This window comes from Polyodon spathula, chromosome 9, assembly GCF_017654505.1.
Source record: "Polyodon spathula isolate WHYD16114869_AA chromosome 9, ASM1765450v1, whole genome shotgun sequence".
NCBI lineage: Eukaryota > Metazoa > Chordata > Actinopteri > Acipenseriformes > Polyodontidae > Polyodon > Polyodon spathula.
The window spans coordinates 41,852,041-41,878,191 of NC_054542.1; the positions used below are offsets into that span (position 1 = coordinate 41,852,041).

At 39.5% G+C, this 26,151-nt stretch overlaps 1 protein-coding gene across 4 annotated transcripts in view; it reads right to left on the minus strand.

Annotated features, from left to right (window-relative positions):
• Positions 1–3,958: 3,958 nt before the first annotated feature.
• The window catches only part of LOC121320894 (FERM, ARHGEF and pleckstrin domain-containing protein 1-like), a 92,124-nt gene continuing 69,931 nt past the window's right edge, over positions 3,959–26,151 (minus strand). For all 4 annotated transcript variants that reach the window (XM_041259660.1, XM_041259658.1, XM_041259656.1 and 1 more), the window contains 14 exons: positions 21,154–21,341; positions 20,826–20,915; positions 18,628–18,761; positions 16,390–16,471; positions 15,058–15,295; positions 12,394–12,524; positions 12,095–12,163; positions 11,420–11,509; positions 10,604–10,686; positions 9,764–9,876; positions 8,451–8,614; positions 5,662–5,769; positions 5,252–5,403; positions 3,959–4,795 (listed from right to left, as the gene is read on the minus strand). In XM_041259660.1, coding sequence (XP_041115594.1) covers positions 4,714–4,795; positions 5,252–5,403; positions 5,662–5,769; positions 8,451–8,614; positions 9,764–9,876; positions 10,604–10,686; positions 11,420–11,509; positions 12,095–12,163; positions 12,394–12,524; positions 15,058–15,295; positions 16,390–16,471; positions 18,628–18,761; positions 20,826–20,915; positions 21,154–21,341 — 1,724 coding nt within the window. In that variant the 3' untranslated portion in view covers positions 3,959–4,713. The remainder of the gene's footprint in view (positions 4,796–5,251; positions 5,404–5,661; positions 5,770–8,450; positions 8,615–9,763; positions 9,877–10,603; positions 10,687–11,419; positions 11,510–12,094; positions 12,164–12,393; positions 12,525–15,057; positions 15,296–16,389; positions 16,472–18,627; positions 18,762–20,825; positions 20,916–21,153; positions 21,342–26,151) is intronic.

Sequence of the window (26,151 nt, forward strand, 5' to 3'; positions counted from 1 at the left end):
TATAACCCTTACTGTAACTCCACCCCTAACTATAACTCTTACTGTAACTCCACCCCTAACTATAACCCTGACTGTAACGCCATTCCTAACTATAACCCTTACTGTAACTCCACCCCTAACTATAACCCTTACTGTAACTCCACCCCTAACTATAACCCTTACTGTAACTCCACCCCTAGCTATAACCCTTACTGTAACTCCACCCCTAACTATAACCCTTACTGTAACTCACCCCTAACTATAACCCTTACTGTAACTCCACCCCTAACTATAATCCTTACTGTAACTCACCCCTAACTATAACCCTTACTGTAACTCCACCCCTAACTATAACCCTTACTGTAACTCCACCCCTAACTATAACCCTTACTGTAACTCCACCACCAAACGCAGACCTAACCCTAAGGAGACTAAACAGATTTTCACACGTGAATGTGAGCACAGTGCATTTATACAGCAACATTTGTCTATGGAGTGATGCAGATGTTTAGCATGTTGTGGAATGAATGCAAGTGGAGAAATAAACTACAGAAACACAGTACTGCCAACCACTCCTCTGCAGAAACCATGAGACAAACTTAGAAATCAAGAGGTTTGGCGTTCAATTCGCAAGCTTTTATTTTTCAAAACATAAGCCAATATTTTCAGTTTTTTTTTAAACCTCGTCAATAACAGCTTATATAGAGTCTACAACACCTGAGATCTCTTACAAATCTCTATTAGTGCTTCTCAAAATGCATAATAAAATCAGACAATCCAGATCATCATTCAACATTACAAACAGCATGATCTATTATTGTACCTGCTACTGCTGTGCACACAGCTGCTGTGATGGCAGCTGCTGGAGTGTTGCATGTTGCAATACGAAGGAGCTGAAAAGCAACCGCTCCAGTCTGGGTTGAATTTGGATCGACAGTGTTCGCGCTTCTGAGTTTTCCTCCATGACTAAAGTATATCTTATGAACAGCAAAAAAAAAAAAAAAAAAAAAAAAAAAAAAATAAATCGCGAGCAGGTCTTAATTTAACTTAGAAATCACGTGTCTCGCCATGAATTCGCGAGAGTTGGCAATACTGGAGATAGAGATAACATTTTTGCTTGGCGACATATTGCCTCAGTACTGGCTCCATGTTTTCATATTTGAATGTTTCGTTTGTTAGTCTCTGGACACTTACCAATGGAAACAATGAGTAACCAGAATTTGGTGTCCTTTGTCCATTTCATTGTGCAATATTCTACATCTTTGAAGATATCTTACAAAAATGGGAACTGTGTGCATACTGGCACTGATGCCAACAAAATGAGCCAGCGGCTAGCTAGATAAGAACAGTAACCCTGTAGCAGAATTCCTAGAAGGAAAGCCTTGCAAACAGAGGTGTCTTCAAAAACAGATCGCCCCTCTCTATGAATTGCATTGATCTGGGATTGTGAATCATAGATCTATCATGAAGTCTGTGTTAATATATATAAATGCGCCTGTGGAACATGGAATGCTTGTGAGCACCAGCAACAGTGAAGCACAATCACCGATGCCATATCAATAATGCACTGTCTACTGAGGATTGACCAATAAAGTGAAGAGTTTATTCTGGTCTCAGGGTGACAGAGCAGTGACCTGCTTTACTCATACTACCTATATAGTGCAAGATCAGCTACTTTGAACAAACAAAACTGCCAATTCAAATTCCATCATATTCTGCGCAGTGCTGTTCTGATCATGAAACCTCTCGATTTCAATAGATCTGTTCACACAACCTATATAATGCCATCATGTGCTGAAAAGGTGATTGTGAATGAAATTAAACCTCATGGTTTCCACACGCGTTGATAGAGCATCGTTTAGGTAGTATGAAGAGGGTATACATGTATTATTAACAAGTATATCAATTGGTGCAACCAATAACCGAGTAACACTTTAGTTAGACTGTCCTGTCTAGCCAATGAATCTTTCTCAAACAGGTTCATGAGCATTACAGTGGGATGGGGAAGCCTAGATACTAGTGCTTGATGAGATTCTGGGATCAATAAGCGACTAACAACCAAACGAGCAAGATGGGCCGAATGGCCTCCTCTCATTTGTAAACTTTCTTATGTTCTTATATGGTCACATTGTTTCCAAAGGAAAGCTGATAACTTGGCGTCCAAAAGGGGCCACTCCCTGTTGGGGACATGGTTTGCTGTTAGAGGTTTAAAACGCTTTGCATTGTTCAGGTTTACACAGAGTGCGCTATTCAATCAAACATGTAAGGTTTTGAAACCGGATGTACTGTTCATGGGCCAGCACCACACATTTTGGGCTGCTCCTCCAGTCAGACTAATCTTTTTTTGGTCTAATTTTGTTCATTTATGCCTGGATTTAATTGCCCCCTATTACCAAGCCAAACAGACACTTACCCAGCTTGGTAACAGCATATTCTGAAACTCGCCTTTTCCCACATTTGTTACTGAAAATAGGTGTATTTTGAAAATAATTTTTATGTGATGCTGAAAATTTCACCAAACTTCAACGTCAACTTCCAAGACATCAGTTTATTATGACTGGTATTATTTAACAATGTAGATAACCATGATATTTATACAGATTTCAAGGTGTTTTGTACTGTATTGAAATAATGGAATTCTGACCTTACCCTAAACCTAATGCGCAGAACCCCAACCATAACCCTAAACCTACCTCTCCCCCTAATCCTAATTTCCACAACTCATCATGAAAAGACCACAAATGTGCCAAACATATTGCATTTTTTCATATTACATTAACGGGATAGGAAGTGTAATATAGTGGGTAACATTGCAGCCAAGGTCTCAGTAAAGCACTTGCATAATGAATTCTGCTGTAGAATGCTGTGCTAGAAATCCCTTTTACCATCATCCACATTGGGTGTTTCTTGTACTTCTGTACTGATCACGCTGAGAAATAAAAAAGTACCCTACTTGAGTATGTCTACAGAGGTCCTGGAGACTCAGAGAGAGGGCACTTCTAGAACCATCTACTATACACAGCACAGGACAAGTATTGCAGTACAGGTCTAAACACTAGCCCATCCAGAAGCTCCAAGTTATTCAGAAGTCTCGCACAATAATGAACCACACAGCAATTGAAAGCCAATATCTACAGCTATGGCCAAAAGTTTTGCATCACCTAGATTTTTACTGTTGGGACATCATTAAACAACCAAAAAAAACAATTATATGAACATAATTTAGATTTGTATTTATCATGTAATCAAAGAACCTACCAAAGACATTGCAAAAGTCTACCGGAAGCCATAATAATAGCACAGTATTTCATGTTAGATTTCAAAATTTTTAAATTTGTCAATTTTTCTGTCAAGTGACTGAGTTTAACAAACCAGATCCCTTCTTGACAAAAGCCCAGCAGCAGTGAACAGTAAAACAACAGCCCAATAGGTTTGTAAAACGTGATTTTTATTGCTTTTTTTTTCTCCCTGTAGATTACTCTACTAACTTAGGGAGATTGTGATTCCCATCTATAGTAAATGTTTAATGCAGGTGATTACAACCCATTTGATTGTTAAGACACGTCTTTACCTCAGTAGATATGTATGCTTATTTATGTATTGTATGTATTTATTTAAATAGGCCCATGCTTTTTAAACGTGCAAAACCTGGCTTGTTGGACACCACAGGTGTATTTATGGGAGGCAGTGGCTTTGTACCGTTACAGTGCTTTCATGCAAGGTCATTTACTGACTTCACATGAACTGCTTTAAAAAAAAAAAAAATTCGAACTGAAGGTAAACACTTGAAGGGGACTTTATTATTCGAAGTCTTCCTCCTTCCCAAAAAATTAGTTTTCGGTGTGTTCCCGTAGAAGAATGTCGACCCATTTTCGTCGGTTACGATCATCAAATAATAACATTACAATCTATATATCTATATATATATATATATATATATATATATATATATATATATATATATATATATATATATATATATATATATATATATATATAATGGTGAGTATGACCAAGTCATAAGCACTTGTTGGAGTTTAAACCACATTTAAAAATACAGGTGCCTATTTCTTTAGATTTTTTTCCTAAAAATAAAACATTAAAATGTTATCACTGACACAAGATCGTATTAAAATCAGTGCTGTTCTTGTTTGGAAAAGGCTGACGGATCATTCATTGGCGATGAGGTGTATAAAAACAGTTTGGCACTCAATGTGAATCCTGAAAATCTGCGTCAGCCTTTTTTTTTTTTTTTATATATATTTACAAACAAAGCTATGTAGAGTACAGAAGAAACTGGTAGTGTTACGCGACATGACCTGCACTAAAATAAAATCCAATTGCGATGTAGTCTTTGTTTTTCTCAAAAAACGAACCTTTCAATAGGTCAGTATATTTCCAAGCACAAACAGCAAAACAACCATACTGTCATCAAATACTTCACACACATCTGAGCATTTGTAGAAATTGGTTCAAAACCCTAGCATTGTCAGTTTGCAAGCTTTGATTAATTTTATTTTTTTAAGCTCACAGGTACCCTTGTAGTATAAAGATTGTGCGGTTACACTGTGTGTGGTATAAACAGTGCTCTTCGAAACACAACAGGAATAATGCACTTCAGCATAGATTTAGAGATGTGAGCGAGTGTAACTGAAACTGAAGAGGAGAGGAGCCAGCTGGTATTAGAGCTTCCTAGACCTCTGAGTTTGCAGTCCTGTGAGGAATATCCACGGATCAGTATGGATGAGAATCTTTGCTGCTTAAAATCCGGGTGCGACAGGACGAACTTGTGGCACTTCGGATAACTTCCATCCACCTGGAAAACACAAGAAGCTTGCTCGGTTACTGAACTATTAGCCTGGAGACACAGACACACACACACCTGGAAGCTGGCCTACTTGTTTCTGTTCCCAGTGTAGAAGAGTGGAAACTGCTCTTAAGACTTATCAATAAAAATTGAAGTGAAATGAATATTAATTATATAAATGTAATATTAACAAAAAAAGTTAAAAACCTCAAATAGATTGTTGTGCAAGACATTTTAAGGTTAATTATTTTCATTAAGAGAGCTGTCTGACCCAAATACCTAGCGTCAGCTGAATTCCACTTTTAAAAGTTCACCAACTGTACTTCCTGCACAATACCTTCAGCTTTGTTTCTAGTTCATGCTGGAAGTAATCTGTGATCTTCCTGAGAATGACACACTTCCTAGTCTCGGCTAGTTGTGTGTTAATATTTGCACAGATGCGACTGCTTCCATGAACACTCGTACCTTTCGAAAGTGTATTCACTCTCTGATCTGAAGTAGTACACGTGGGATTTGAAATGCAGTTTGAAGACGTAATCTTTGTGAATGTTTTCCGACTCGGAAGGAATAGTAACAGAATACCCCAGCAATGGCAGGCTGGCCAGGGGAAAATCATCCTGGAAGGAGAGAAAGTTCTACATTACTGAGGTGTGCTGGTTTATTCATATTAATTGGACTGGTAAATGGGACGATGCTTTCATAAAGTGGATGGCACCTGTTTAGGGCAGCTATGGTTCCACTCTACCAAGCATAAACCACCCGGGTACCGTATTGTGTAACCCAAATGTTAATTAAAATGAGGAATCTAGCACAGTATAATATATGCATTTACAGTTTGGTATTAAAATACATGTAGTCTGACTGTTACAGCTTACCTGATGTGATTTGTAGAAAAACAGGCTGAAGTTTGTGAAGACCACCCACAGCTTCTGCCAGCCACTGCTGTTTTTGAACTTTCTCAGCAAGTTACCCGACAGCTGATTCTAAAATCATTAGACTGGTGGCGAAACGGCTTCTTTGTCTTCCACAGACCGCTCCGTTTGACCAGTGGCAGACGTGGACTGGTCGACACTTGAAGCTGAACCTTCGACTTAACTTTTTTTTTATTAAAAAAAAAAAAAAAAACATTAGACCAAAAAAAAAAAAAAAAGAGACAGGAATTAAATATTTTGCATTAATCCATAATACGAAAAATTGAATTCCAGTCGATTATTTAGTTTTTATGTTACAATGGTCAAGGAGCTGCATGGAATTAAAGCTGTTTTCCTTTTTACAGTAAAAGCATGACATATAATTCGAATTTAATAAAAATAGGATTTAACATTTTTGAGAGACAGACATGAAAGCAAAGCAGGTAGAAAATCCTTTCAAAATTAAAATGAAAAAAAAGACTAGATGAATATAATAGCACCTAAATAAAAACACTCTTCCTGTCCCGACTCTCCCTCAGTCTTATTTCAATTCAAGCTGGTCACTCCTGGGTTTATTGCAGATGCCTGAGTTCATGTTTTCATGAGAAGAATTCAAAGCATTTGACTTGAAACATAATCCACTGGTGGCAGATGTGGAGTGAATTCCTATTCTCTGTAACTGGCAGCCCAGGGCATTACTGTTCTGAGGAGGTCAGTAGCAACCCCTAGTGGAACAATCTGACGACATTTAAAGGCACTTCAGCAATGTTACTCAGGACAACTGAATACATGTGTTGGTTGTTGTATAGCTGCATTATATTGGCCACTTCTACATTTGATTAATCTAGTAGTGATTTTATTAAAAGCTTCCCCAGGGGTCCCTTTAATGGGTGTCCAACTGTGGTGGGAAGTCAGGAGTGTGTAACATGTTGAACAAAGCTCCTCTTGTGCTGTGACAGTTTGGGTACACTGTGTTACTGTGTTGCCAGGCTTCTTTATTCTATGCTATACTGTACACTGAGGATGTCTGACAATGTCACAACAGGGAAACCACACACTTGGTTGAGATTAGGCCTTTTTAAGAATTGCCAAAACAGGCCTCTTCAAAACAATGCCGTACAAAGAACGCTTCCATTCAGAAACTAAAACTAGAGCCAGGTTATGGATGAAGGGTGAACATTATAACGTTCTAATGACCCTTAACTGTGGAAAACGCTTCGCCTACAAGGATCGTTCCAGTCTGGATCAGTCACATGCTTAATTATTTCTGTGACATCAAAAATGCTTCTCCTTCGGATAGTTTTAAAGAAGCGTAAGATACATACAAACTAATTTTGTTAAACATACTGTATGCAGAAATTATCGGTTTTCTAAATAACTAAATAAGTAACTAAATAAATAGAGGTCGGGGTGGGGGGTCGGGAACATTAGTCCATCCGAAAGGATGCTTTTTTTTTTTACCAACCTGTACTTCACTTCAACAGCTATTCCTCCCCCTGAGACACCTAATACTATTACAGGTGAAATATGGAGCTGACATTGCAGTCCTTGTTACTTCCTTCTATCAGGCTGTGCTGCTGAAAGCTTTACCTCTATACTCCTGCAGGTATCATAAAAGGAGAGGCTGTGCATTCGGTACCAGCAGATATGAGACATGGCAACAGGTCTCTGGTCAGTGATGAGTCCAGAGAGGAGGGACTCAGAGGCACTGACAGGGCAAAGATCTTCTACCACAGGAGGACAGAGAGACACAGAAAACAAAAGGGGGACAGAGACACAAACTGAATAGGTAAACAGCACAGGAAGCATCCGCAGCTTAAGCAGCAGTACCAGCAATCATTCTGGGGGTGAAGCTGTGGAACAGACATTTAAAAACCAGCGATGGAAGCATCACACTAAACCATTTCATTGAAGGATCTTTCAGTTCTTAAAAAATCATCACTAGACTTGTTGCAGTGAGAGAGCTAGAGTCCCACAATGGTTAAGGGAGTCATGACATGCAAATGTATTTCAAGAGTCCAAAAGCTAAATAATTCATACAGGAACCAAGTCCTTAATATATTCTACACTTTCCTTAATCCAATATGTTGTCTTTTCCACACCAGCCTGCTAAGAGATTGTCAGACTGTCTTTATTGCTTTGTCATGTAACATGACAATATCCTTCAAACCAGAAATGGGTTTAGCTAATGAAGAAAGACTGCAGCATAGACACACATGTTCTGCTGGTGTGAGAGGTGAATGAGATCACATGGAGCAAACTGAATCAGCAGCAGCACATGGTGATGAGAGTACAGAAAGCATCCAACTGTCCTTAAGAAAAGAGTGTGGGTTCAAACTGTACTGGCCAGAGACAGAAACCGTATCCGTTAATTCATCTACTGGGGAGAAGGAGCAACGTTTCAGTACATTGCAACTCTACTGTTTCCATTTCTGTTAATAATGCTTTTGGTAAGGATCAGTGACATGGTGCAACAGTAAACAGATGCATGTTCAGCTTTAGCATGAAAAGCACCAGAAAACCAGAAGCAAAATCACACTAGTACAGTTTTAGTAAATGTCAAGACAACAACTGTACTCTGTGATGATCCTTGGTCTTATGCTAACTGTCACTCTACTGTATAAAATTCCAACAGCCAAACTAAGTGAAGTAAATGAAACACAATCAAGATACCGTCTCTTGGTAGCAAATACAGTTTGAGCATAGAGTGAGAGAGTAAGAGAAGACAGTGAGTTGGTGTCTGAGGAGGGTACCTCCACGGCAATGCTAAAGTCGATCATTGAAACGCTGGTGTTTCTGTGCCAGCAGACATGCACCGTGGTGTTACCACGATGAGGGGACTGTCTCTCAAGGGAGGTTCGGGAAGAACTGAGATCATCCTCAGATTCCTGGTCTACAGTCGAGTCCTCTGGAGATTCTAAGAAATGCATTAAAAGTTGCATGAAGAACATTTTGATGCAACGCACAGAATTGCCAAACCCCCCTCCCCCATGCCAAGCTAAGGGCTGTGTCTTCCATAGGCTTGTGAGTAATACCACTAGGGGGCTCTATTCTGCATAATCTGATTACAAAGTCATAATCAGTCTCGTGCACCCAGAGAAAAACGTCCACTCCACAGAGATGTACATAAAAATGCCGGGCTTTGCAGATGCAGCAACCCAGAAGGGTAGGGCCACTCAGTGGACTGCAAGTGTGCCTACTGTAGGTTTCAGAAATCAAAGGTCTAGGTCTACAGTTTCAAATTCCACTAAACTCCTCCAAGACACACCTGAATGGTTTCCAGAGAAGAGGAAGCAGCTTCATGTATGCTCTTCTCTTCTTCTAATGTTTACAATCCTGCTGAATGGTTCATATTAAATGAATCAAGCACTGTGTTTATTTTCTGGGGTGAAAAGGGGCTTTGAGTCGGATTTTTGGAGCTGCTTTTCAGTTCTAGACATATGTAACACAGATCACAAATGTACTTTCAGTAGTAAGCACAGCACCATCTAGTGCACAGCAGTATATTAAGCAAACTAATACATAGGAAACTGTTACTTATGTCTATGAACTAGAACTGGAGAGCAGCTCATTAACATAAAAAATAACTATGATTTACTTTCTCAAAGAAAACTAATTGAAATATAATACTGCAATGCCATCTGATGCAATGAAATACATGTGCAACTTGCAATGCAATAGACTGGAGAAGTTTGACATACTGTACATATTCAAAGCAGAAAAGACACTGAACAGAGCTCACTGCTCATTTGTCTCTGAATCCACAGTTACCAATTCCCCACACAGAGGGTTAGAAACAACCTTCGGTAACTGCAGCCAGATACACTGTTTATTGGAAGGATTAGACATTGTGTAAATACGCAAATCAATGGGAATTCAACTGGATCATCACGTTTCAATCACCTCTACATGAACTGATGCAAAAAAATGACCACTAGCCAACAAAACAATATCAAACTTGTTTTTCTATGTATTTATTTGTGTAGTATTTCCCTGGATAGAAATAACCCTCTAATGCTGCCTTCCCATTCGTGCAGGTGGCAGCTTGATAGTTTAATCCACTTACTGCTTTCTGGAGGGCTGCTGGCCAGCAATTCAGGGGTCGGTCCATTGCATTTCTCAGCAAGGTCAATGGCCATCTTAATATCGTCTATCCATTTATCCATTTCTGCAGCCGTGCTAGAATAAAGAAACCAGGGCTCGGGTTCAGGGAATAGGCTTAGTAAGATGCATTCCAGTTTAGGGAATTTTAATGCTGCTTACATCTATGCCAAAAAGTGCTAAGTAGAAACATATTTGATTTGATTTGATTTTATTAGAGGCCACGCGTATACTTTAAATGTTTAGTTTTGAGCCAAAATAAGAGCTATACTTATGCTCTAGGAAAACTGATAGAATTTAGAAAATATTCAGTGGTAATGAATGAGCAAAAAATTAATACTTGAGAGAAGTCTCATATGTATAACAAGGTACTGTAACACTTTGCAGTGGTTTTGAAGCTTACACATGGCCTCTCTATAGGCAATATAAAGGGAAGCAGGAGGAATCGGATTGCACAAGTCCAAACTATTACAACAGCAATGAAACGGGTTAAATGAAAGCTGCATAGCACTTCCCATTCCCAACACAATCTAGGCTGTTATTATAGTGGGGTCTATTATTAGATTGTATTGTAGAGGTAATGTTTTCATAACCAGTTATCAAAGTTAATAATATTCTATTGGACCCACAAGTACAACACAAACAATATTGGAACATTCCAATTCTAATTGAGCCTGAGGCACAAGGTACTGTCTGCTCGAAGGAAATAACGGCTCCCCACGGGAACCCATTCCCAATTCCAGTTAATCTGCCTAGACTCTGTGCCTGTTCGTGTGGAAACGTTAGCTGAACAGCAGAGCGCTACCTTGCTGCTACCACCACAGTCTGACGTGGCCCAGAAAGAGTGAAACTGTGAGGCACTCCCCACTCATCTTCACTTTCTGTGATCTGAAAAGGAGGCAAAAAGATGCTCTTCAGCAAACAACATTTACAAGAGTAGCTGACCTTCAATACCAGCTTCGGAGTATTAACAACAAAATGGGTTACTTTTACCTGGAATACAAATACTGCACAGCACTTCTACACTGCCTGACAAATGAATGCAATGTATAGGTGCTGACATGTGAATGGCTACAGTCCTTTTATAATTGTAGGTACAGCAATGTGAATGACCTATTCAGGCTATTGTGGTAAGAACTGTAGTTCCATTAAACCAATAGTACAGAGTCTCACATGTTCCATATTTAACATGCATGTGTACAGCTATCTCAGCTACCAGCTATCTCAACTACAACTGGAGTGTGGTCCTGCAGTGATGTAATCCTATAGAGTCTCTACAGGCAGAGCTGATGAAACTGAACGGAACCACACAGTATTTATGAATTCAATTACAGTATTTGAAATGAAAGCCTTGTGAGATGCGAGAATGCATTCAGCTGTTACACCAAACATAATACCATAACAATGGCACGTTATACAATACAATTTATTAAAAACAAATTAAAACGTGAATTCTGCAAAATCTCATAAACTTACAGCATGTCAGTACAATTCAAACATGTTGGCTGGGCTGGGTTCAAGTTTTGTGTTTGTAAAACTATTAAAATGAGTACCTGTTCTCACATTCATCAGTCCCTCACCCGCTAGTGGTAACATGATGTCATAAAAAGGCTGTACTTACCGTCATGCCATAGAGTTGGAGTTGCCCATGGACCTTAAACTGATTGGACGCAGTCATTCCTCTGCTTGTGTACAACAAGACATCACTGAACTGCCAGGGGGAAAGAGAACACCACGATTATGTTGGACGAAGGAACATTCTGCCTACTTTATGGACCTCCCCCCATTTGTGTTGACATGTATTTTGGCACTGATAAAAAAAAAAAATCGCTCCCATAAACATATAAATCATGAAGAAAACAAAATGATCCTATCCAGTTTGGAAGGTATTGGTACTGCCACTTCAGAGAAAGATAACCTGTTAACTAGTTTCAGCGTCTTACACAGGGTACGTCCATTTTGTATTTTTTAGTTGTGGAATACACAAGACTAGTTTACTGGTCTGTGGTTGAGTAATAACAACAGCAGTCTACTTTTCTTGCTTGTTTGTCAATATATACATACACACACACACACATATATATATATATATATATATATATATATATGTGTGTGTATATATATTATATATATACACACACACACACACACATATACACACATATATTGTGTGTGTATATATATTAAAAACCACAACAATAGCTTATGTGTTTCGACCCGTAGGTCTTCCTCAGAGCACAATAGACGCATAAGATGCAACAAAAATGCAACAGTAAGATCCAGTTTCTTTCCATACCAAGAAAAACATTCGCTGCTGCAGGCCTTTTCCAGAGAGCTTGCTAAGACAGCCCAGTCTGATGAACTCCTGAAGGAAAAAAACAAAAAAAAAAACTTGGGTTAACAGAAACTTGGTTCCCAGAGTGTATGCTGCAAACCATATGTAGCCATGCCAGGTCACTGTTATGCTTCCAGTTTTCTGACTAATGTTTTATATTTATTAAATGTTCCAATCATACAGCATCCCACAGGTTAAAACATGGGTCAGCTTTGTATTGATGGGAAGCGATACTGTTTCTTTATGGAGACCGCACTCACCCGCCCTGGAATGACTAGGTTATCAATGCCTATCAAGTCCTTCTTCAGTTCCAGCAACTTCTGGAAATTCTCCATCTTTATCATGGTGCCGTGCAGCTGAGCTGCCATCTCGGAGATTTCAGCCAGAGCAGCTAAATGAAAGAAAAAACTAGCTGATGTCTTTGAAAGACCATCCATACAACCATGCGGTAAGGAAAGTTATGACAAAATGACTGATTTTCCTGACATGATAATTAGACTCCCAGGCTATCGTTGATTTCAACCCACAGCAATTGATTTAGACAATTCTTGCTGTGCAACTAATGAAGCACACTGAAGAATATCGACCTGCTAGGCATCCCCACTGTGAACAGCTGCTTTGCATGACCGTTTCCTTTAGCATGCAAACAGGTGAGCAACAGAAAGCCTTTAAAGGGTTGTCTCTAATCGGAGATATGTGTGGATATGCAAGACGTAGCAGAAGTGTGGGAAAGGAACAGACTACAGTACAGAAGTAAAAGGCATTGTGGCCATGATAAAAGCCTTCTTCAGCTTCACCCTCAACTAGATCCAGTTAACCTCCTGCCTACTTTCCCTCTATTTAGCACGCCCAACCCTACCACATTATATATAAACAGTAACAATTAAATCCTAATGCAAAGTCTTCATTCAAAAATAACAAGTTGCTTTATTTTTAGCCTTTTTTTTTTTTTTTTTTTGCACAGCATAGTTTTTATAGGAATGAACACTTTGCATCCCTCTCTGTTTCCACCACCCCCTCGACTCCCCCTGTTTAGACTGCACTTGCAGATCTCTGACTCTACCACTCCTACAATGCATTGGACTTTACTGACCTACACACCATGTCACTGGATCCTCAGCTCATGCACTATCCTTGCACTACTAATATGTAATTGTAGATATAACCTGTTGTAATCCTTACTTGTTGCATCCTATTTCATATTGCATTTTAGTAGTATTATTTGCACTTACTGTAAACTACACTGTATATGAATATTGCATTGTAATCCTGTAAAACCTGTAAAAGCATCTGCCAAATAAATAAACAGAAGTGTTGTTTCTGAGGCCCAGTTTTGGGCCCTGGTCTTCAGTTTGGGAACTACTGTCCTAGTGTAAGTGAAAATTAAACGGCGAGCTAGTCTTGGTATCAAGATTAGACCGCTGATGACAATTCTGTGATGAGAAACACATTTATTCAAATGGATTTAGAGTATAAATCAGATTTCTGGCATTTAACTATTATCTGCATCAAAGCACAAACAGGACCTGCGCTTTGAGGTGGCAAATTCATCCCTTAAGAAATATCTCCAAAACCCATTAAAACAGATGGATACCAGTTAGCACTGGAGATCAGAAATAGAAGTCACTCTCTTACCCTGCTCATTATTTTCTCTTCGTGAGGCAGAAACCCAGCCATGCTCATGATGAGCAAGAGTGTAAAATGACTTCTGGACAGCAAAGTCATTTTCTCAGGTCTTCTGCTGTAACCAGGACTACTTTGCTTAACTCCTTCTTCTAGTGAAAACCCAGTATATAGCCCTTAAGCCTTGTGTTCTTTTAGGCTGCTCTACTTATGGACTGTTTAGACTAGAAGTCTTTATAACTATCAAAGAATTGTACTAGTGGTCCCCGAGTGGCTAATCCAGTTAAAGTGCCGGTGCTGGGAGCGCAGGATGAGTCACACAGCTTGGGCAGCACTGTTTCATGTCCAGGCTGTGTAAAGAGGACAAACTTTGCTGGAGACAACGAAGGGGGCGTCATATTGGCTCTGACGCTCCCAGGGGCGGGGATAAGAAACCGGCAGGGACTTATTCTCCTCATCACGCAACAGCAAACCCTACTTGCCAGACACCAAGCATATTCAGAGCGGATAAGAAGCAGGTAGCCCGCTCACCTCTGCTCTGGATTGCTCGGTGTAAAAGCGATTCTGGGTTTAGGATTGTGAGATCAGAGGACGCTCATACGTCCCCTCAGAACACATTTGCTGGGTGAAGAGAAAAAATATAAATTGGACTGTGGCAGGCTGGCGAGTGGATAGAGGCCCAGAGACAGTCTGCAGTTAAAAAAAAAAATATATACTAATTTTATTATAAATAACACAAAATAAAAGTGCACAAGGGCAAAATAAAGGGATTTAAAACACAAAAAGGAAGACAAAAAGCAAAATGTACAAAATAAAGGTTTCCAGGCTGGGCAATGCCTTCACTGGATTCACAAATCTCAAAAATACACACAAACCAAAAACTACCAACCTGCTTCCTCAACTCCCTCCTCCCAAATGAGAAGCAGAGGCCTCCTTTTATGTCAGGTGGCTGGGCACTGATTGATCGTTAATTAACCTAATCAACTAATCAACCCCAGCCACCTGAACATAATAAACCCAGGCAGGTAGGGGAAATTAACCCCATCCCTGCCAATTTAAAAAGGGCAGAGCTTTCCTCTGCCACATGGACATTTATAAAAATAAAGAATTGTACTAATTTCTTTTAGTATTTAATTAATGTCCTTTAAAATGTCTCAGCAGTTCTCTTAATGTAATTGTTCTAACTTGCCCAGGGTCCTTCCTGAAAAAATGAGGCTTTCCGAAGTCTCGGATCTGTTTGATCAGAAGTGAACCCCCAGCCAGCCCAGGGGTGGGCGGTGACCGCCCTGCCTCTGCCGTACCTCTGGAGTCCCTGAAGTCAGCGTGATTGGGAGGGTAGTGCTTGCAGAGCCGCTCCAGGATCTGCTTGTAGTGCATGAGGCGGTGGAGTGGCCTGAGGAAGAAGACGTTGAGGGGGAGGTAGCAGACCTTCTGGAGCTCAAAGTCCCTGCACAGGATCTCCTGCCTCCGCGAGGACCTCGCCGTCTGTTCCAGCTGCACCAGCACCTCGGAGTGACTCTGCAGGAGTGCTGTAAGTTGCTGTCAAAATAAAATACATCAAAAAAAGATATCATTCATTGTACAAATTAAAACACAAATATCCATTAGTGCAGGAACAGCAATGCATTTGCGGGATCAATAAATATAATGCAAATTCAGAGGGTACATTTCTTTAACATTGCCAGGTTTTCATTGTTGGTGTGTAATGAAACAGGCATTGACGTGCTGGCTCTTTAGTTTGGGACAACTTTACACTCTCTCACCCCCTCTGATCAAGCTCCAGAATACGTTCAACGTAGGAAATAGCATTTACAAAACCCACAACCCGAATAACAGGTAAGCGAAAAGTGCATAGAAACTCGGGCATATTGCATATTCCTTTAAAACCCAGTGAGTTTCAATAGCCACCTCTTAGGATTGTCCTTCCACTCAATTTGAAGGAAGACTAGAACTTGACCTATTCTGTATTCCACCCACCCAGCCAGCACATACCTTCCTCTAGCAACAGGGGTCACTGTTAGACTGGAACATTTAATTAGACTTGCTGTTAGCGGTGCAAGAACAAAAGGTGGGAAAACTAGCTATTTAAACACATAGCCTTAAAAAAGAAAACTAATCTAAAAAGAAATCCCAGTAGGGCTCAAAACAAAGCCTTTAGTCTCAGCGAGGCGGCAGAGCTGTGTATTCGCTAATAATTACTTTTGCACTGTGGCCTGAGGTGCCTTTGCTTCAAGCCATCTGTCCTTCCTCATGTCTGCTCAGTGCCATACATTACAATGCACGTGATTATGCACACATATTACCAGCATTGCACAGACTAACACTTCACTTTTCACTTGCGCACTGAACATTACTGGTATTTTAAAATAAATAATTCAATTTTCTAGTCTGAGTGTCATAATAAAAATGCACTACTGCATTAATGAATTACAGACTGGCCCAAAAATGTGAGAATTACCTTCATAACCTCCAATCTGGTGCACCGCTGTTTCAATTACTTTCAGAATACAGTCTGAAGCCTTCAGTTGTTATCTTGATCTTAAGACTAATTTTCCCCATGCTGATACACTGCTGTACTGGTACTTTAGAAAAGGGAGAATGCAGGTAGAGCTCATTTTGAAAGCCAGTCTTACCTTCATACCCTGTATGTTTTTCAGCATAACATCCCCAATCCTCTGATAATCTCCCTTAATGTGAGCGTTGGAGCGGCCTTCCCTGTCACAAAGAGAAGCAGACCACTATGTTATACTGAGGGAACTAATACACACATGGGAATGTTTCCCTTTGTTATGGGACAGACCATCCCTGACAAATACTGGGAGCAGAGGTGTTACAAAGACTCAAGCCTCTCAGAGCGGTATGGCAATGCGCTTCCCAGCTGACTGGTATGAAATTGGCTAGAATGTAGACAGAACTGTTTCTGTGCATTTTGTGACTGCAATGATTTGACTGTCTTCTACATATTCATGCATTATCATTGCAGAGCACAAAAAAGTGTGACAGACAATACATACTGTCCTTATTGCTTTCAGGGTTGGGTTCAATTCCAATTGCTTTTTAAAATCAATTCTAATCATAATAGTTGCGATTATTCACCTGCTTTAGTTTGAAATCAATCGAATTGACCAATGGTGACTTCAATTTAAGTAATGTGTTGCCACTGTGAGAAGCTCATTTTAACAGATGATTGATGATTGCAATTTTCATCAGTGATGCATAGGAATTGATTAAAAGGGAAGGGGAATTGGAGATGTATTTAAACAAGGAACTGGAATTGATAAACCAGGAATCAACCCCATTCCTAATTGCTTTAGAAACAAAGAATATCAGACCCAATCTGTTTGAATAGCCTTGCCACAACAGTACATGCATGCACATACAACCGCTAGTTATTCCGGCAATGTAAAAATCACCACACTACATTGCTGCCAGATGAAAAAAAAGGTAGGCAATGTGATTTCTTTTTTAAAACAACTGGCTCCTCTATCACATCACTCTCAATATCAGAGATTTTAATTAGAAAAACGAATAATATGAAGCTGTTATAGGCATGCTGACTACTAGGATAAAGCCCTCTATTGTATTTCATTAGCTGTGATAGAACAGCGTTCAGTAAAACCGGCTTAATCCGGCATTGGATTATTCAGTGTGCTGCTGGATTACGCTGCATTGTGAAACATAACACAACAATTCAAAGACAAATAAAAGGTATCAAAGACTATTTGAACACCTGAGCCGGTGAGATTTACATTGGCTTTAGGAACACCAGACTATGCCGTATTCCAGAATAGACAGGTTCCAGACTGTAGAGTGCATCACACCATTACTCAATAGAGATTTTGTCGGAACCCACAAATGCTGAATTATATAGAATGCAGGTTTGTAGAGGGGCTGAATTTTGCCCAGCAGGTGTCACTATTGGACAATGGTCACAATGTTGGGTTTCATTCTCCCCTGTTTTTTAAACTTTTCAAAATTTGAACAACCCAATTGACTGCAGAGTGGAATGTCACTGAGCCGTGAAGGTAAATCCGACTGGAACATTCCCTGGCACGGCAAACGTTTGCATTGCTTTCAGCTGTATCCTCCTAGGAAGGGATGCCAATACCACAGCTCTGTGCACTGGGTGAACAGCTTTGTGTAGGTCCTGCCCTGATGGGCTATTCCAGCCCACGTTTAATAAGGGTAAAGTATTTTAGGACCTGCTCAGGAGTATAATTAAGGCTGGAACCAAAAGTTAGAATGGAAGAGTCAGTATTGCCTACCTCAAGCTTTGTTTTCAGTGGCACAAGTGTTTTGCAATTATCCAGCCTTGACTCATCCCAGTGAGCAGCATAAAACGAGGTGCCTGGGGCAAGCAGTCTATTCTGATAGGAGGTTGAATGTAGATCCTGCTTGGCTGATGCATTGCCATGGTGACCAGTGTTTTATAGGTCATGTGATATACCCACATATATACAGAGGTCCACATGGGATTTTGTTATATTTTCTATTATGACCAGTGGCAATTCCTCAAGAGTTCAATAAAACTGTTACTGTCTGGCCTACTACGAATGTACTACTTATAATACTACTGCTGTTTATTACTGCAAAAGAATCATACAGTGATGAGCATCTAACCAGGCAACTGGCACACTGTCAGTTTATAATGTTCAGGGAGACATAACATTGCAGTGTGTTTTGCAAGTGTGTGTAAACCATATATTCTAGTGTTGAGTTGATGGAAATCCTGAATGGTTCTCTGCTGGATCTGACTTACAACACAACAGCATATCTGCTTTCTTTATTTTATAAATATACTATTCTTGCAAATGCATGTTCTTCCACACCTGACTCTGCATACCAATGTCTATCAGTCTGACCCGTCTTACCAGAGTGCAAGCCTTTGTTCAATTTCTTTTAGGAAACCAGAGTGAAAAGTATAGAGGGGATTGAAGTTGGAGAAGATGAGGTTTCTGAGCGAGTCAGGCATCGCTTCATCCTTGCTCACAGCATTCTGAAAGGACTAGAATGAAAAACACAACACTGGGTTAGCTAACAATGATCTATCCAATAACAAGGATCAACCCAATAACATTGCTTCCTCATTGTGGGGTGCATACTCTTGTTTGTCCATGCACATGAATTTATATTTGAGTGTGAAATAAAACGATAGCCAACAAAATTCACAGAACTCCCATTGCAGTGACTGGCAAAGGCAATATCTGTTTTCCTGTCTTTGTATCAACTCGAGATTATGAAGAAATCACAAGGGGCCTTGGGAGGACAGATATCAGCAGGTGAACAGCAGTCTTAAACAAATTTAAAAAAAAAACAAAAAACAAAAAAAACCACAACATTTACCAATAAAACTATTTACTCCATTTTTAAACCTGCCCTTTTAAAACCTATTAAAAACACATCTCTACATATTCATTTCATTTATTCTTTTAAAACCTATTTTAATTTGGGAAGTGGAACATCTAAAACACATCTCTACATATTCATTTAATTTACTCTTTTGCCATGTAGATCACATCTAGTTCTAGTTTGCCATGGTGTAAATGGCTCAGGGAAATATTTAAGCAAAGTATGACATTACATGTTCTGGCTGCTTTGCATTAATCAAAAGGAAGGAACCGTTCAAACCATGTGGTTTCTTCCGAGTTGTATTAAATGCAAACTGTTTTATGCTGGCGATACGCGGTTACCTAAGGAGAGACAGAATCAAGTCCATAGAGGTTATAACAATGCGCCTCAAGATGTATTGGACCTTGTAGTCCTGTCTCCTATCTTCCCAGATCACTCAAAACAACTTAAAGAACTTTTAATGAACTTCTTGGCGCAACTCTCATCTATCTCATCTATCCTAATTTGCTGCAGTTCTGGAATTAGTGTCTTCATTCTTTCCAGTCAGTTAGTAGTGTGCACAAGTCAAGAGTTTTCCAGAGCTAACTTTTACAGACAGTAGCTGCTCGGGTTGCTAGGATACAGTCTGCCTGGTGTCACATGCAGGGATGAATTAAATAAAATGTTTGTAAAATCAAAGCAGTAATTGTATACAGAAAATTAAATATCAAGGCCTCTCTGGTTGTCATCTTGTGCCCTGTTCCTAACCAGAAGCTTAGTCATTCCGGCATTTTGTACAGGCTACAGTATTTATGCATTCAGTTATTCTTGCTTGCAACTTACACATATTTTAATTATTGAAATATCAACCAACTCTGAAAAAAGTCCCTAAAAAAAGTATCTTTCTGTATATTGTGGCAGCAAGAAACAATACAGAACTACATTTTGAAATATATATATATATATATATATATATATATATATATATATATATATATATATATATATATATATATATATATGCGCATTGCTATTAATTATTTGGGATAGAACATTCTAATAACTTTTGCTTTGACTAGCTTGTGTAGACTACATCTTATCTTTTATTGGTCAGGACCACCAACGCATCTCTTAAGTAAATTGCAAATGTTTAAAACAAACATGATTCTAAGAGCTTATGCGGTTACTAGTCTGAGAAAATGTTGTTCTTTTCCACAGACAGACAAGGAGGCAGCAATTGAATGACAGGTTACTTCTATTGCAGTGAGCAGGCAAATCTGGATTCCTGTGTTTTTTTTAAAACAAGTCAGTGTTCAAGTGGCACCTTGATGGCTGGAACATAAGCTGAAAATGCATGAAGAAGAATTAACTCGGGTAACTCAGCAGGAGACAAAACAAGAGAATGGCAAAACATAGCAAGAAACTTTTCAGGCAAGATAAAACAGTTTATAATTGATGCCAAACATCACTTCTGAGGTTGGGTAACTGCTGAAACTTTCCGATAAATGCCAAGGCTGCCAAGCAATGCATAAAAAAAGTACAAGTGTTTATTTTGAGCACTCTACTATTGCAATTCACCTTAATATATTTGATACAAAACTAAATACAAATAAGAACCACAGTGGCTAATACAGTTTATAAAAATAGAAAAATCTAAATATGTTTAGTAAAAATAGTCAGTTTGAGCAGATACCACAACAAAGCAGCACTGGTCGAGAGAAGGTATATATAAGAAACTCACCACTGTGATGACCTCAAGGTCCTTTAAGTATGTTCGCTCTGTAGTCAACACTTCCTTGGCAATAAAATAGGCTTTATCTGTGGGGAATCTCTGTAAAAAGTACAAAAGAAAATTCTGTATGAAATCCTCAACGTTCAGCCTGTATTTACAATGTGCTCTATCTATAGCGGACTGTCACTCCATCCAGAGATGCACATATACAATTGGGGGGTGGGGATCAACAAAAATCAATTTACACTTGAAGATGGACAAAGTTTTTTTTTTTTTTTTTGTATTAAATCTCACCTGGAATCAGCTAAAACATATTCACATGTGATTAGGCGTTTACCTTCCTCCTGCCCTCATCCTCATCGTCAGTTCGGACACAGCCAGCATCGTTCAGCAGTGGGCTGGCAAGGGGAGAGGGCTGTCTGCCGTCAGGACTCAAGCAGGGCGACAGAATAGACCTCTGGGCTGTCAAACCTACGTGCGAATTGACGGACGTCTCTGATAAACGCGGGCTACTGGCCACAGAGCCTGGGAGAGGAGAAGGGAAAGAAACACGTTACAATTGAAATGCAAGGCACACATCATTTCAAGTGCATGCATAGGAGTAAATTAGCTTTGGTATCTGCTAGAAATAGGTTTGAATAAATGCATTATAACCCATCCAGCTAAGTATGGAACTAATATAACAATAAACACTGCTAAGTGTTTTGCCAATGATGGAAGCTTTCAGGCACACTACAGCATCAAGTAATTCACATATTACACTAACTGCCTTTTTAAAACACATTTGCATAATTCTTCCATCGGATGACTGGAAACTAATTGGTCAAGTATTCATTCCTTTAAAAAGGTTGGGAACAGAACATGTCAATCCTACATAGACTACTTACTAGCTGGGATACAAATGTGCCGGCTGTGGTTTATTATGCACTAAGAACTAGGATATTACTCTTCATCCAAATTTAAAAAAAAAAAAAAAAAAAAAAAAAAAACTTACCAAAGAATTCTGAAGACAACTAAAAGTCACTTTAGTGGTATGAAACTTGCTTACATACTTGCCTGCCTTTGCTTTTTGTTCCAATTATTTCACGAGTTGATACAAACAAAAATGTGAATGAATCATATATTGCTTTAGTTCTCTAAGTCTACCAGAAAGAACTGAAAAATAATGGTGAGGGAACTATGAAGACAGATTCAAAACTACAAGTCTTTCAGCTTCACTGTCTATATTCTTGTTAAATATAGATACAGTAAGTGTATTATGCATAATATATATTTATTTGGCTATACAATCACACAGAGACAAACATCAATTTACATTATTCTATGCACACATATATATTTCTATATATGTGCTATATATAATAAATATATATAAATTACACACTGAGACAATATCTAACACAACACATTAGGGAGGATGGGTCATTGTAAAATCTAGGCAATCACAACACGAACACTGTTTGGTGTCTAAAGAAGATACCGGAGTCCCACTTCACAAAGGTCAACGTTTATTGACACTAGTAAACAACCGAATACAATGTTAAAAAGTGTAGAAACCTTCATAAAGAAATAGCAGAACAGTCATAAAAAAACCAGAGAGTTTGCAAAGTAACCCCAGTACACACCACAAAATAGAACATGTTATAGAGAGAGAGAGAGAGAGAGAGAGGGCACAAACCCTTGTGTTTGGGACACACACCGTGTTGTAAACACACCACAACAGTTTTCCTGGTAGGTGTATGACACTACACTGTTGATGTCACGTAACCACCATCATATTATATATATATATTATATATATATATATATATATATATATATATATATATATATATATATATTTTTTTTTTTTTTTTTTAAATCACTTGTGTTTAGCAAAGCCCATTTTTTTTATTTTTTTATTTTTTCAAATTACAGTTAAAATGTTAAACAGTAAAACACAATTTATGTGTGCTTAGAACAATGTTTAAGTCTTGGCTTTCTCCAAGCATTGGAAGTGAAAACAGGTGTGCCTTGAAAAGTTCTTTGTTCATCTGTAGCTGTGAGAAAAGCAGCGCATTCATCAGAAGGAGCTTCACTCATCTTATAAAATCGGAATGCAGTATAGAACATAAACAGAGAAAGCTGGTCCAGGACGAAGCGTCCCTGAAATCAGCAGGTGACCCTCTACCACGACATATGTGTACTACAAAAGACCTCTGTTATGCACTTGAAGTAGAAATACAGAATTAATTACACAAAAAGCGGGGTATCCCAACCTGATGAATGCGCTACCTTACATTTTCATGGCAAGAGGTCAGAGTAGATAGAGAAGCTGAAACCAGGAACACTTCCATAGAGGAGTCAAGAGCATTGCTTGTTAAAGAGCTTGAGAAAGCTCATAAATAAACAGAGACATCATGCTTATGCACAGAGTGCCCTTCTTTCGACATGCTGAAAAACCAAGTAGTGTGGACACACAGAGGCCCATGCGCTTACCAAGCCGAGGGGTTAGGAAGGGTGAGTATTGAGCAGGCCCTGGGCTGCTGGACAGCTTGTGAGGCACTTGCAGTGGTGAAACTCCCTTTTCAGTAAGACACAAATCACGAACCTACTCTGTGGAATACCAATCCGCACACATTTATGTGGCAAACTGTATTGGCTTTTATTATGTTTGAGTTGCCATGCAAGTACCATCTGCAGGCCAACACCCAGGGCTCTGTCTATTGCAGCAAGTCTGTCCCTCCCCCCACTGGGTTTGCAGTGATCCAATTACTGACATTACAGTCATATAAAACAATACAATTCCAATGGCTTCATAATCCTGTTTTGGTTGAAAACTAGATATAAAATCACATTACCCTAGTCACTATATCCAACAAGCTTCCTTTATTGCCATCGCCATTAGTTCTATACAAATAATATAAAATTGGGGTGCCACGGATTGTTTGTTATTAGACAAATATAACGTGTGACGTACCCATCTCCCACGATCCTAACTCCCAGTCTTTGGATACCCGGTTCGGTTTCTTCTTTTCCCACCATTTATCTGCTAACTGGATCACTGCGTTACAGGAGCAGCAGTCTCAACACCCCCCCCCCCCCCCCCCCCCCCCCCCCCCCCCCCCCCCACACAGACAGTTAAGTTTTTTTGGGACTGTTTTCTTAATGAATGCTTGAGAAGACAGTTAAGGTGAGCGAGTCATGCTTTGTTTTTGCCAGGCTTGGATATTTCTGTTAGTGCTTTAATCATTCCATCTGAGCAGGAGATACATGCTTCACACAATCAATAGGTGCTTGCAGGACACTATGTGTGCTAACCTGAGTGTTTACTCATTACTGGGTCTTACCCAAGAGGACCGCTAATCACAGTGCCCATTCACATCACCCTGAAGGCCTGGCAACCAGTTACTGTATGAGGAATCTCTCCAGTAAAATGCAGTTCTTGTTTAAACTAAGGATTTGCATTTTAATTGTGCAAATATGGTGAGACCTTTATGATTTTAATACAGGAAATCACCCCAAAAAAAAAAAAAAATTACGTGGGTTGACCCAGGCAACAATTAAAATGTGGGACAGAACCTTGAAAACTTGATGTATTATTCGAAAAACGGTTTTATGCTTACATCTCATCACCACAGGGCTTCGCAAATCGGTCTTATTGCCCTTTACTCTCCTGATAAGGTAGTGGCTCTTTAACTGTTTCTGCAATCTGACACCAACTGCGTTTCTCCATGTGCAAGAACTTTGTTTCTTACACCATGCTGGGGTAGGGTTCCTCCTCTCACAAGATCGGTCGATGAAACAGGGTGGCTTGGTTATGTACTACAGTGAGGATGGTTGTACCAAGCCTTGCGCACCAACCTTCTTAAAATGCAGTTTTGCGTGTGGATTTGCCTTCCACGAGACAAACTACCAGTACCCTCCTGCTTTATTGTCCTGTTGCTGAAGGGGAACACATCTCGGTGTCTTACATAAATCACCCCCCCCCCCCCCCACACAGACAGTCAAAACAACAACAAACCGGCAGTGCCCCCAAGAGGTACACCATGCTTTGGAGAGAGAATAACAGGACAATGAGAGACTCTTCCCTCCCCGAGAGATACATGCTGACAGAAAGTGCTTACATTGGACAGAAAATAAAAAGCTGTCTGATGTAAAAAAACAACAACAACCCCCCCCCCCCCCCCCCCGCCGCCAACAACATTGGGACACATGTTCTTTTCTTAATTTGCAACAAATGGCATTTACCCCCAGTTTGGAATGTCCAATTATGTTTTTTCTCCTCAATACACGCCATGTGAGATTGTCTGATTTAGCCTAGCCAGAATTTGGACTACACTAGCCAACTGGAAAAAAGGAAGGGAGAGGAGGGAGGGAAGGGGAAAAAAAAAAAGTTTTTTTGGGACTGTTTTCTTAATGAATGAATGCTTGAGAAGACAGTTAAGGTGAGCGAGTCATGCTTTGTTTTTGCCAGGCTTGGATATTTCTGTTAGTGCTTTAATCATTCCATCTGAGCAGGAGATACATGCTTCACACAATCAATAGGTGCTTGCAGGACACTATGTGTGCTAACCTGAGTGTTTACTCATTACTGGGTCTTACCCAAGAGGACCGCTAATCACAGTGCCCATTCACATCACCCTGAAGGCCTGGCAACCAGTTACTGTATGAGGAATCTCTCCAGTAAAATGCAGTTCTTGTTTAAACTAAGGATTTGCATTTTAATTGTGTTTTGATACACTCTGACCGGACAGCATCTGAATAAAAGACAGGAAATACACCAAAGAAAAAAAAAAAAATACGACACGTGGCACAAGAAGACGTTTGCCCTCTTTGTGGCATTGATTTGTCCCGAAGATGTCCTTGCTGTGAACTGTACATCCAAAATGCAGCACTTTGATGTAGCCAGTGGTGACGTCATTCTGGAAAAACGAATGTATGCTTAGTTGACCGTTGTCAGAGGTTGATGCTGCGCATTCATGTCCAGATCGTTTATTCCTTCTTTAACACGCAACTTGAGACAAGTTTTTTTTTTTTTGTTGTTTTTTTTTTTTTTTTTTTTTTTTTTGTTTTTTCAAAAAATTAACCTTTTTAAACCATCTGCTTGTACCTCAGGAAACCAATATATTACACTTCAGCTTTGCTCAGATCCATTAGGCAAATGACCTGTGGTGGTCCAGACGCAGGGGATGCAGCAAGACATCTGCCAGCAGCCAGTGGTGACTCATCCCCCTCTGGCTAACGTTACTTAATACATTATGAATCTCAGCACACTTCAGTAAAACTAGTATTTAGTGGTGTCAGCGACAGTGCACTGCATAATTTATACCTGCAGTGGCAAAAAGTGTGCATG